The sequence below is a fragment of the Phocoena sinus genome, chromosome 2, assembly GCF_008692025.1.
Source record: "Phocoena sinus isolate mPhoSin1 chromosome 2, mPhoSin1.pri, whole genome shotgun sequence".
In the NCBI taxonomy this organism is placed as follows: Eukaryota; Metazoa; Chordata; class Mammalia; order Artiodactyla; family Phocoenidae; genus Phocoena; species Phocoena sinus.
In genome coordinates, this window is record NC_045764.1 from 38,595,194 (window position 1) to 38,608,230 (window position 13,037).

The 13,037-nt window shown below is 43.8% G+C and overlaps 1 protein-coding gene across 5 annotated transcripts in view; it reads right to left on the bottom strand.

Moving 5' to 3' along the window:
* The window catches only part of ABHD2 (abhydrolase domain containing 2, acylglycerol lipase), a 110,441-nt gene that overhangs the window by 77,740 nt on the left and 19,664 nt on the right, over positions 1 to 13,037 (bottom strand). For 4 of the 5 annotated variants that reach the window (XR_004347766.1, XM_032618113.1, XM_032618108.1 and 1 more), the window contains one exon: positions 5,173 to 5,372. Coding sequence is in view for 4 of the 5 variants with exons in the window: in XM_032618113.1 (XP_032474004.1) it covers positions 5,173 to 5,366 (194 nt within the window). In the remaining variant the exon portion in view is untranslated. Of the gene's footprint in view, positions 1 to 5,172; positions 5,373 to 7,885; positions 7,985 to 13,037 lie in introns of all 5 variants that reach the window. The other variant, XM_032618114.1, reaches the window with a different exon arrangement.

The following is a 13,037-nucleotide window of genomic DNA, read 5'->3' on the forward strand; positions in this document are numbered from 1 at the left end:
GGCAATGGGAGAACGCCATGAGTGGTAAGGCGGGCCAGGTAGGCTGGGGTCACACTGTAGCACCCTGGGTGCTGGCCTGCTTGAAGAACCCAACTCAAGTGGTATTGTGACAGAGTGGGGCAGAGGCAGGGAGATGACAAGGGACACTCCTGTAAAGCACAAGGGAGTGACAGTTACACAGGTGAATATATATGCAAAAGGCCCTGAGCTGTATACTTAAGGTTTGTGTATTTTAATATATGTAAATGATAGCTCAAAAAAGTCCTTAAAAAAAATAAAAGCCCATGGGATCCAGTGTCCCCTTGTCTTAGAGCAAGGGGAGTGGGAATAGGTAGGAGAGGGCAAATACACAAGAGAATCCTTCTCTTTGGGTTCTTGCCCTTACCTTGTAGCCAGGGCTCCCCAACCCCAGGGTCCTTCCCGCAGGAAGCTCTTCTGGTGCTTGGTGACAATGCAGTGGTCCTAGACTCAGAGGATGTTAGTGCTGAAAGGGTACTGCAGGAAAGCTACCTGTTTCATTTTATTATTTAATTTAATTTTAATTGTTTTTTCTGGCTTAAGTAGCAGAAATTATTTCTCACAATTTTAGAGGCTGGAAGTCCAAGATCAAGGTATAAGCCAATCTGATTCCTGGTGAGAGCTCTTTTCCTGGCTTGTAGAAGGCCACCTTCTTGCTGTGTCCTTATATGGTAGAGACAGAGCACTGGTATCTCTTCCTTTTCTTACAAGGACACTAATCCTATCATGAAGGCCCCACCCATATGACCTCATTTAACCCATATTATCTCTTAGAGGTCCCATCTCCAAATACCATCACATCAGGAGTTAGGGCCTCAACATATGAATTTGGGGAGGGACACAATTCAGTCCATAGCACAACCCATTTCCCAAGCCACACTGGGATGGTTCAATGTGAGTTAGAATGGGAAAAGAGGTAGTACACACAGCCAGAATAATGGGGTCAATCAGCCCTGTTTTTTTCATGCATTACAGTTAAAGAATTACCATCAGAAACACTCAACCTTTTCTTCATGGCTTAAAACTAGAGATATATGTAAAGCACAGCTCTAGAATGTTCCCCTCTTCATGGCTCTGTGACTTCTAGTCACTGAGTCATTCACCCCCAACAAAAAGCTGGGGTATTAGAAGTCTACGTGGTGTCTGCCACATGTATAAATAAAAAGAACATTGATGCTGTCTTGGGTAGTACTTTCCTATCATAGCTTCATGATGAGAAGTAGCTTTGTAAGACTGTTTCATTTTATACACAAGGAAACCAAGGATCAGAGGGCCTGTCACTTGGTCCAGGGTTCTGCAGCTAGTTTAGAAGAAGACCTCAGTTTGTATCCTAATCTACATTTCAAATCAAGCCTTTTTCTCTACACCACTGCTGCCAGCAGCCATTAGGAAATCTGAATGGTTGACATAATTCTGAAGCTGTTAAAAATCAAATATTAGAAGATATGTAGCAGCGTGGATAAATGTCCATGGTATATCAAGTGCTTTGTTTTGTTTAAATTTTTTGACTGCGCCGCAAGGCATGTGGGATTTCAGTTCCCCCACAGGGGATTGAACCTGTACCCCCTGCATTGGAAGTGCAGACTCTTAATCACTGGACCGCCAGGAACGTTCCCAGGGAACACGAAGTGTTAAAGCAGGTTACCAAATGCTATATATGCCCCTGATTTTGTTGGGGGAAAGTATCTGCAGCAGAAAAAACCCCACAGGGGTGATGACCAAAGTAGTAATGATATGAATCTCTGAGGAGGAGACTTACAGATGATTTTTGTATGTTTCACTTTATTCTCCATTTAGAAAAATGAATATGCATTAAATTTTTTATTCGGGAAAAAACAGAGATCTGTATCATCAACTACATTTTCTAAATACTGATTTGATCTTTTAGTTTGCTTGTTTCACTGAAAGCAAACACTTCTTGAGAACAAAAAAAAGGAATTGCTAGGTAAATATTGATCTGTTGCTAAGTGAACAAGAGACATATCATCCCATCTTAGAAAAGTTTTCTTCCAGACATTAAAAGGTTCACTTCTAATGTATCTTTAGATAGGTGATCTCAAAACAGATTTAAAAACTGACTTTAGTGCTGAAAGGAGGGAAAAAAATCCCTATTCTCCTAACAGGTTTTCGATGTTCACCTTTCACCGACTTTTTTTTCTACACCAGAACAGCAAGAGACTGTGTCCTGATTCCGGACATAAGTCATAATAACTGGCCACTTTCAGTCAGGGTTACTGAGTAACACCATTAGCTTGTTGTAAATCAATTAACTGACATTTCTAGCCTAGATGATTGTTTGTGAAGGCTGCAGACAGGCTTCCTCTGGGAAAAAAATCTTCAAAGTCCCAGGAGAAGCACTTTTACCCATAACAGATATGTTTCCTGCCCTCAGCTTCAAATATATGGAAGGCTGTTACAAACACGCCACACAGAGAAAGAACATCAAGGCCACTGGCTTCTGACAGGGATTAAAACAGAAAGAGGGTCATGCAGGAATCGGAAGGCCACGCTGGGGCCAGTCCTGCTAGAGACTCTTGTCGTGGGCTGGGCCCTCACTACTCTCGGCTTCCTCTCTCTCACCTGTACACTGAGAAAGGTCTCTGTCCCCCTCCCTGTGGATAGGAAGGAAGCCAGCTCTGGGGTCACAGACTTGGGTCCAGTCTCCTCCTCTGCTACTCATTTCCCCATCCTTAAAATGAGAGGAAAAATGAATCCAACCTCAAAGTTGTTAAGAGGATTAAATGGCATAATGCCTATGAGAGATACTCAAAATTTTAAATGCAGTAATGTGGATGAGAGAGTAACAGGAAAACATTTTGGTGATATGCTATGTGAACACAGGATATAGTTTTTCCCAAAATTAAGAGTATAAATAAAAAATAAGAACCTAGTTAAAAGATGGAGGGGAAAAGTGAATCCTTTTGCCCTTTAATAATCATTTGTCACGATCAAGTCAGAGAATGTGGGTGTTTGGCATTTAGCTGTTTTAAGTAATGTCCCAACGTGCTCTAGGAGGGCTGGTCCTGTGCTCAACAGGACAGGTCTTGGAAGTACATAGTTTCTGGGGAATTGTCCTCTCACAGCCACCTTCAAACCATAGCTAAGTCCTAAACATGCATCAGCTCTGCCTTTAACCTAGGCTGACCTCCACCTCTCCCTGATTTGGGTTTCACCAGGAAGGAGCGTGGCAACTGGTTAATGAAGGGGGTGGTGGGAGAGGGTGGCCAGAGCCACGAGGTCCAAGGAGACTGTGACCAGGGATGCACTTCCATCCCAGGAGGGAGGGTGGGGGCAATCGCAATAGAGGTCACGTAGCGCCAGGACAGTTCCATAGGCTCATCGAGAAAGAGTGCCAGGAAGGGGAAAAAGCAAAGAGAAACTGTTGGACTTATGTCTCTGGGGTATTTTTCAAAGAAAAACAAGAAAAGAGGTTAAAAAAAAAACCTGCCAAAATCAGCTCTTTTTTTTTTTTTTTTTAAAACACTTTTAACAATTAGTGTGGAATCAAACCTTATGTGATGTTTATCCAGAGCCTGGACAGGAGCAACTTTCCCAGGGCTTCCTCTAATTACTTAGGAAGCAACGCTGGGTCGAAATGTGTACTCAGCTGCCTATAATCTTGTAGGGCTTTTAATATCTTGGTTTTCAAAAGCTCTCTACAAAGAGAAGACCTGGGAACTGGGTCTAACTGGGTCCCACTCAATCTGAAATCAGGTGCCAATGTTCCTTGCCAGATGAGTGAATTATCTAAATTAAGTATGGAAGAAAAATGCTGGACAATTTTGAAAACATACCGATTCTGTGCACGCTCCTCAGAGAGGAGCGTTTTCAATGCAAACACTGCTTGCTAAGAACACCACGTCCTTGATAATGGTTGTGGAGCCTACTGTAATGTAAAGTCCCTTCAGCAGGGGCAGGTCCAAATTTACTATGATGACATTTATATGGTACATGGCAGTCCACAGGTGTTAGGCAATATGACAGAGTTATAAGTCTCTCTCGACTTGACAGCAACTTTTTGGAGTCATGGCATTATTGTTACAACTACGAGCAAACTGTACACAAACACCCAAAACACCTGCAACCCACAAATCTTCACCCGTGGGTAACAGCACATGAAAATGAACTAGACAACCAAAGAGGACAAAGCAAGAGCTCAAACTCTCAGGTGTCTCTGCTGCCCATCTCCTCTTAGAAGGGAATCATTCACCCAACAGAGGTGGTGAGAGGTTATACCGGGATAGAGGGAAGAGCTTCTGCTACTGCCCACTGAGAATAAGAAACTTTGTTAGGCGCTCCGGGGACGTGGTTGGGATAAGACAGCTCTCCGAGCAGCATCCATTTGGAAAGCCACACCTGGCAGAAAGGACTAACCTTGAAGAGGCACAAACAAGGTGAAGCAGCAATGATGAGGAAGGAGGAAGGAACTAAGACCCCAGAGAGCATGGACTGCTTCACGTGAGAGGCTTGTCCCAAGCGCTGCAGGAAGACGGAGTTATTCAGAAGACATCTACAGGGGAAGATTTCACGAGGCATCTCCTGAAGACAGCACGCGTGATGTGGAATGCAGATAACCTTTGTTTTACAACTACGGTTTCCTCTATCAAAAGCAGTGCTCACCCCTGCCACCCCCAAAACACAGACCTGGGGCTTCTGCAGGGAAATCTGGTTCACTTGCAATGAAAACCCTCTCTTTAAGTGGATTCTCTTAGTTAATGCTCAGTATATTTTTCAATAAGGCAGAGGGACAGTACCCAATGAATGAGCCTGTGCTTTTTTTGCTCATTAATTACTTTGGGTCAGGATGATTTTTCTGTCTTAGAACTGGCAACAGAGCATTTGATAAAGGGCTAGAATATTGTCTAAGCTTTCTGCATCTACATAAAAATGACAACCATTTTCTGCAAAGTCCTTGTCATGGATGATGACACCACCCCGTGGAGGAAGGGATGTTTCCAGGCAACAAAGATCTGAGGCTGTCTCCTGCCCGCCAGGATTCAAATGCCAGGCTCCTATTGAGACGGTGGCTACTTTAACACCAATGACACTATTTTACATGGATGCCTTGAGGACACATTGTGAGAAGGTTCTTCTTTGAACACTGCAAAGACAGATCAGTAGGCCAGTGTACAGGTGGGTTTGAGGTCTACTCACTCTTTGGTCAGAAGAGGACAGGACTTGAGCAGGAAGCATGAGAGCCCCGAGTCCTGGAAGTAGAGTTCAGGCGGGGCCGTGGGGCTCTTCAGGTTCAAACACCGGACGATCACATACAGCACAGCAGCCACTGCGGCCAGCTTCACCCCGTCAAACACGGCCGGGAGCTCGGGGGTCTCCAGCATGGCATTCATCTTGATCTGGGGAGCAGGGGTACAGGCAGGTTTAGAAGCACATGGGGAGGGGAGGAGCCCACCACACAGAGACAAAGCCAGCGATCACCTGTCATGATCCAGATATGTCCGCAGAACCCACCCTGGCCGATTCCCATCGGTGCCTTACAAGTGCCAACAGACTGGCAACAACCCAGATCATGAACAGTCCTGAGCACTAATAAACTGGGCTGGGTGGTGTTTTTTTTAATCTAATGAACGTTTATTTCTAAGATGAGCGAATTGGAAAATGCTGTGAATAGCGTCCTGTTGAGAGCAGGAGAAAGGAGTCCAGTCGGAGAGGTACAAGGGGGACCAGGAGGCGAGCTCTGATTTCTGTTACCAGGCAACCTTGAATCTCTCTGCAGACCTAACCTGCACCTGGAGCACCAGCTGCACGTGAGGCACTGTGTTTACAGCCTCGGACAGAGACGTGAGATGGGACTGCTGTTGCCACCAGGTGAGGCTGCACTGCCTGCTGGCCTCACCTCTGTTTTCAGAGCAGGAAGGGCCTGATTCAGCCACCTGCTCCTTTGGAGGCAGCCTAGTGCTGGAGCCAAGTTCAGGCTCAGCCCAGGTCACAGTGGTTCTTGCTCCTGGGAGTTGTAGGCAGTGTGAAATGGAACTTGGCCACATTTTTCCCCACCGAAGGCAACTGACTATAGCCGTTAGTCCAAAATTGGGCTAAAAGTGGACCAAATTCAACTGCTAGACCAAAATTAAAAACTGGAGTATGGAAAATGTACATGCATATCTGGCTTTTCATCTTCTCAGGTAGCTTTATTTTGTACACAGAACACACACACACACACCACTCCAAACATAAAAAACCAAACATCAACAGCAACAAAACTCCATCCTTTTCCTTGCTGCAAGGCAGGAAAACAGAACATCAGCTGTTACCTTAAAAATCAGGGAAACCACAAGCTAACAAAAAGGAGAAAACGGTAACTCTGGCAGCCAAGGTAGCTATGGCAACAGCTTCCTCTGGAATGGTTTCAAGTAGCCTCTGCTAAAAACAGTATAAGAACTCTGGTGGCCAATGGCGCAGACAGAAGAGGCAGGACAAAACAATCTCTCAAAAACGTGTTTGGGGCATAACCGAATGAACTCATTTGAGACCTACAGCCAGGCCAGACAGGTCTCAGAAGCCCTCTTCTAAAATCGAGGTGATTTTGGCAAATACAGGACACAAACACACTGTAGACGATCTCTGGCAGGGGTTCCAACTCAGTGAGGAAAGGCAATTAAACATCCCACAAGTTATCATATGACATCACTCATATGTGGAAACTAATTTTAAAAAAGAAACAAATGAACTTATTTACAAAACAGAAACAGACTTACAGATATTGAGAACAAACGATGGTTACCAAAGGGGAAAAGTGTGGGGGTAGGGGGGGGAATAAATCAAAAGCTTGGGATGAACACACACACACCACTATATATAACACAGATAACCAGCAAGGACCTACTGTACAGCACAGGGAGCTCTAGTCAGTATTCTGTGATAACCTATATGAGAAAAGAATCTAAAAAAGAATGAATATATGTATATGCATAACGGAATCACTTTGCTATACACCTGAAACTAACACAACATGTAAATCAACTATACCCCAATTAAAAAAAAAGATCCCAGCTCCTTAACTCACATCAGGGCAAGAAAATAATTTTTTTTAATTTATCTGGCATGATTTAGAATCAAGGCTGGACCTCAGAATATACTTTTCAGCTACATCAACCTTTGACCTTTTATGAGCTGACAGTTTCCTTAAAACTTAACCTCTGGGGACATGTCACCTCACTCCTAGGGCCATGTTCCCCAAAGGCTGTTCCTCAAACCCTTAAAACAAGGATTCTTTTAACTTGGGGTCTATAGGTCCCCTATGGAATTCTAAGGTCCAGGAACTCCCTGAAATTATACATGAAAGTGTGTGTGTCTGAAAGTTTTCTGGGAAGAGGGTCTGCAGACTTAATCAGATTCTTCGAGGGGCCTGTGACCTAAAAAGTACACAGCACTGCACTCAAAGATGCCCCAGGGGTTCCACCTGTGGCCCCTGTCCCTCATCTCTCCAAAGCCCTGCCACCTATTCCAGTCAACCGACGAGAAACAAACATCCAAGATGACACAGCTTGTAATAGGGATTTTAAAAAATATTTATTTATTGAAGTATAGTTGATTTACAATGTTGTGTTAATTTAATAGGGATTTTTAAGTGTAGTTAGTGAAGGGCCAAACCAAAACCTAGCAGGAATTCCAGTTTCTCTGACATGATGCTGGTGATATGGAACTGAAACAGACATCCTTCTTATCCCCTTTGGTTGCAAAGAGAGGAGAGGAATGCATTGGATGGCTTGACTAGTTTCCTGGCTGGTCTAGAGTAGACTTACTGAATTAAAAACGTACAAGAAGTCCCTCTGTCCCCCACTTCCACTCCTACTACTAATGTCAGGAAGGTGGGGAGAAGAAGCAAAATAAGAGTCTCGCCAATATGTACCTACGTCACCTGTTCCTCTCTACTGCGAGTATGAACTGTTCTTGAAAAGCTGTACAGCTGGGCCAGTCAGGTCAGATCTCATTCGATTTAACCTAAAAGCTGAAAAGATCGGATGGTGATCTATTAAAGGCTGAGAAAGAAGCAATTTAACTGAAATATAAGCATAGTCTAAGTTTTTCTGCATTTAAAGCCTTTAGGGAAAAAGACAATTTCTTTAATTAACACATGTGACGCACTCTTTGCTGTTTGGACAGACCTGCTGGCGAAGCCTCTGTGAATCCACAGACTGACGGGCTCTCTGTGGTTTCCAGGACGAGTTATCTGCTGTGTTCAAAACTCTGGCTAATGCAAACCACCACCTGCTTTGTCCTTTAGCTTGTAACATAATCTTCAGAAACACCTGACAGGTACCATCTCTGTGTGACCAATGAAATAACTTAACCAGGTTTAGGTCAAGACAGCAGGCAGTTGACTTGTTCCATCTCTCCCAGGCTATACAGCAACGACAGGACAAAATATGAGCTGAGAAAGTAAAAGGGCACAGATGGGCTCAAAAAACACAGTTCCAGAAACAGAACAGAACTGAAAAGTAATACGTGGGGAGCCGTAACACCTGCCAGATCTGGTCCATACTGGGGGCTGGAGGCTGGCTACTCAGGGCCATCCGGAGCTAAAAGTGCTCACCGTGAGATAGGGAACCAGAGCCCGGGCCCACTGGGCCTAAAGATCCTGTGGCTTCGAAAGCAGCAGAGGAAACACAAGAGAGAAAGGGGTCGGGGAAGGACAGCCAGTGTTTATATAGCACTAATCTATGTGCCAAGCTCTGCTCTTCATACTTTACCCATCCTAATGCTATTAATTGTACCTCTGAGGTAGGTACTATTATTATCCCCATTTTACAGACGACGAAACTGAGGCATAGAAAACTTGAGTAACTGCTCAAGGTCACACAGCTAGTAGGCAGAGAACCAAGATTCATACCAGGCTCCAAAGAGAGTGCTTTTAACCACTATGCCTGTGTGAAAGCAGGAAAGTAAAGAGAGAGAGAAACAAGAAAGAAAGTGGATAGTACCTGAAAACACAAATGAAGACACCAAAAGCTTGCTCAAGTTCATGTGGCTGTAAAATAGTAGAGCTGGTATTGAAGCCCAATTTTCTCTGATTCCATCACACCAAAATGATTTAAAAAGAAAATGAAAGCCAGTTGAAGGGGAGATTCAATTAACCTTCAGAGTAGCCTTGTTCAACTTCAAATTTTTATTATTTCTTCACATTCTGAGGACAAATTAGCCACAGAGGACCAGGCTTTTTGGGGAGGGGACTAAAGAGCAAATGTCTCCAGCCACATCACAAGCTACTTGACCTTTCCAGGGCTCGGCTGCCAACTAAAAAACAAGGGATGTGCCAGATCAGAGACCTTAAACTGGCAACCTATGGGATGGCAGTGCATTTAACTGGCATTTTAAAAAAATGAATTTATTAGTTGCTAAGTTATAAACACCAGGAGATTTCAGATAAAAATCTGGATCTCTGATTTCTCTTGAGAAAAAATCTGAAGATTTGGCAACACTGATCCAGCATTCTCACATGGCAGCAATGAATGGAGCTGGGTGGGGCTGCCCCTCTAGACAGGCCATGCTCCCTCCTGGTTGCCACAGTTCCCACCATTCCCTATCATGGCCCTCAACAATGACCTCTGGCCTACTTAATCATTGCTGGTACCTGAATGGTCCCTGAAGGCATCCGAATGTGCAAACCTTGCAGAAATCTAAGGTCCTTACCAGCCCTGGATAAGTCTATATTGATTGAATATTCAAAACATAACACCATCAGTATATGTATAAATGATGAATTAATAAAAAACAATTATGGGAAGGCAGAGTAGCAAATAACAAGATGTAGTATGTTTTATTTATTGATATTTACACTGATGTTTATTTATACCTTCACTCTTTTCCACAAACTATTTGAGATAGCTTCAAGAGAACGCTGAATAGGGAACTTCCCTGGTGGTCCAGGGGTTAAGATTCCGTGCTTCCACTGCAGGGGGCGCGGGTTCAATCCCTGGTTTGGGAACTAAGATCCCACATGCCCCCCACACAAAAAAAGAATGCTGAATAGACTTACACAGAGAAAGATTCAGAAATGTGGCTGACTGCTGATTGCTTCCCGGTAAGAAGTCTCTCCTCCTTTCTTTCAACACAAATCTGGAAAATGCGCCTAGCTGGAAAAAACTAACTACAGATCCCAGGCTCCATGGCAGGTAGGCAAGTCCACGTGACTAAATGTTGGCCAGTTCTGGGGGGGCTGCTCTGCTTTCTGGGGAGAATCCTTAAAAGGCAGGGAGTTAACTCTTCTTCTGCCCTTTTCCCTCCCTGCCTCCTTGGAATGCAGATGACAGGGCTGCAACTCCGACAGCTATCTTGGGCCGTGAAGTGACCTTGAGGTCACTCTAGGAGCCACATGGAGAGGACAGCAGAGGAGAAAGACAGAGACCTGGCGTCCCTGATGATTCCATGGAGCCACCATGTCAGACCCAGACTGCCTACCTCAGGATTTCTCTTATGTGAGAGAATAAACCCTTGCATGTTTAAACCACTGTTATTTCTAGACTCTTGTAGTCTGTAATTTCTAATGACACAGGAGGAAGTACTATCTCCCCAAATCTTTATGGATGCTACACTGGTTGGGTTATTATTAGAGCACAGGTAATTTTTCTTTTTCTTTTCCAAAATTCATAATGACTACAAACGTTTTTTTATTACAAAAATAAAAGCTTTAAAATAGCAACTAACAAAATCTAAAAAGAAATTAAGAGACTCTGAACAAGGAAAATACCTAGGTCAAAATATACAATTGGGACTTCCCTGGTGGTGCAATGGTTAAGAATCTGCCTGCCAACGCAGGGGACACGGGTTCGAGTCCTGGTCTGGGAAGACCCCACATGCCGTGGAGCAACTAAGCCCGTGTGCCACAACTACTGAGCCCGCGCGCCTAGAGCCAGTGCTCCGCAACAAGAGAAGGCACCGCACCGCAAGGAAGAGTAGCCCCCGTTCGCCACAACTAGAGAAAGCCTGCACAGCCACGAAGACCCAATGCAGCCCAAAATAAATAAATTAAATAAATTTATATATATAAATGATATACAACTAAGCATACGACTAAGCCTAGAATGTGTCTGAAATTTCTGACTGCCAGGGGGAAAAGGGAAACCTAGTCAGACCTATGGTTTCTCCAAAATGCAGAGCTAATCCATAGTACACTCTTCTTACCTCCAGAGAACATGACAGATACTCAAAGAAAACAGGGTTCTTCTGGCACAGATTTATAAAAAAAAATTCTGCGGGACTTTACATAAGGGGACCTTGAGTGATGTGATAGGTAATGTCCTCCTACAACCTTTTTTAATAGCAAACGAAGTAGAGAATTAATTTCCTCAACGCTTGAAAAATGCCAACGGTTTAAAATTGAATTTGATTCGGTGAAGGCAATCCTATGAGAGGTTTCTAATTATTACGGTCCAGATACAGAGCCTTGAGCTGAAGTCCTGAGGAGCAGGGCGGTTCTACCGCATGTTGCTACGGCCACCTTCTTTGAACTTCAGTGGGCTTAAGGACTTGATGACCTACTGTGTGCCTGGCTCTGTACTAAGCATTATGTAGAACCACAGTTAAGTCGAATTCTCATTTTAACTGCAGAGAAAAAGAAAAGAAGTTTATGTTAGGGCTACATATACTTTAGAAACTTGGGGACAAGAATAAGTAGTCCAGGAAAAAAATAAGTGGGGAAAGGACTTATGGAGCAGCTAGAACTAGAACTGCACCTTAGTGAAGTATAGATTTAGAAGAAGTGTGTGTAAGTCTGTGTGAGAGAGATTTTGTGGTGTGTGCGTGTGTGTGTGTGTGTGCATGTGCGTGTGCACGATATACATTAAACAAGGAATTAACTGGCAATTGTAGAATAAAACTCTTGATATTCATTTTAACTTATCTTGCTGCATTTTATTTTATGGTCTTCTTTCTATCTAAGTTTGACCTGCCACTAAAAATTAATATTCTGCACTTGTTCCAGACATAACAAACTTAGCTTCTATTGCGCTATTCTGTGTGCCCCTTCTCCCTTTCTGGGCAGGTGAAATCCAGTTAAAGTGCACTTCAGGCAGCTTAGGGCCAGGTATGCGGAAGACGGAAAGGAGACATCTCCCCCACCACACCTCACACGCACCCGATCAGCACTTCCTCCACCCTTCCCTGCTCCCACCGCAGTCTTCTTATGAGTGAGATTTAGGTGCTGTAAATGATAGTTAAAATTCCATTTGTCTTCTCGACATTAACGAAGAAATCCAAGGTGCTGTCAAAGGCCCAGCAGTAAAGGAACTTTCGGTATTGCCCTCAGTCTCTAAGACAGGCTCCACTGGCATCTCTGCCAGTGCGAGGGCCTGGGCTTCTCACTGTTCCCCCATTTTATTTGTTATTTTAAGATGGAGGCACAGATTCAGCGAGAGACGCCCAGTCTGGGGGTTCTGAGACCTGGGTCCTCGTGCCTGCTCTGCCCCTTCTCACTTGGTGACCTTGAACAAGTCCCTGAACCTTTCTGGGCCCTAAAGAACTCATTTGTAAAATGAGAGGATTAGATTAGAAGTCAATGATACCAAAGGTCTCTCTCAGCTCAAAATTTCTGAGATTCTAGGTATAGAATTGCAGTCCTTGGCTAAAGAGCACAGGAACACTCTCTCTGTGCTCTGTAACAGAAGATAGCCCTGTTTTCCAGCCTACTACATGGACCATTAAACAGTAAAACTCATAAGAACTAACAACCTTCAGGGCCTTTGTTCTTCCTTCAAATAAGTTAAACAGTTCTATATTTTCAGCTGTGCCATTTATGCCAATAATTCCATCATATTCATTCCACCTCCATGGGTGAGTGATGATTTCAGCCTTGGAATATTAATGTTCACTGAAAATCTAAAACTTACAGTGAAGAAAAAAACAAGCAGAGACCTCAAACACAAAAGACTCATTACCTGGTATAATGGGGTATATACTGTTCCCCCAAAATCCACGTTCACCAGGGACCTGTGAATGTGACCTTGTTTGGATATAGGGTCTTTGCAGATATAATCAAGTTAAGATGGGGTCATACTGGTCAGAGT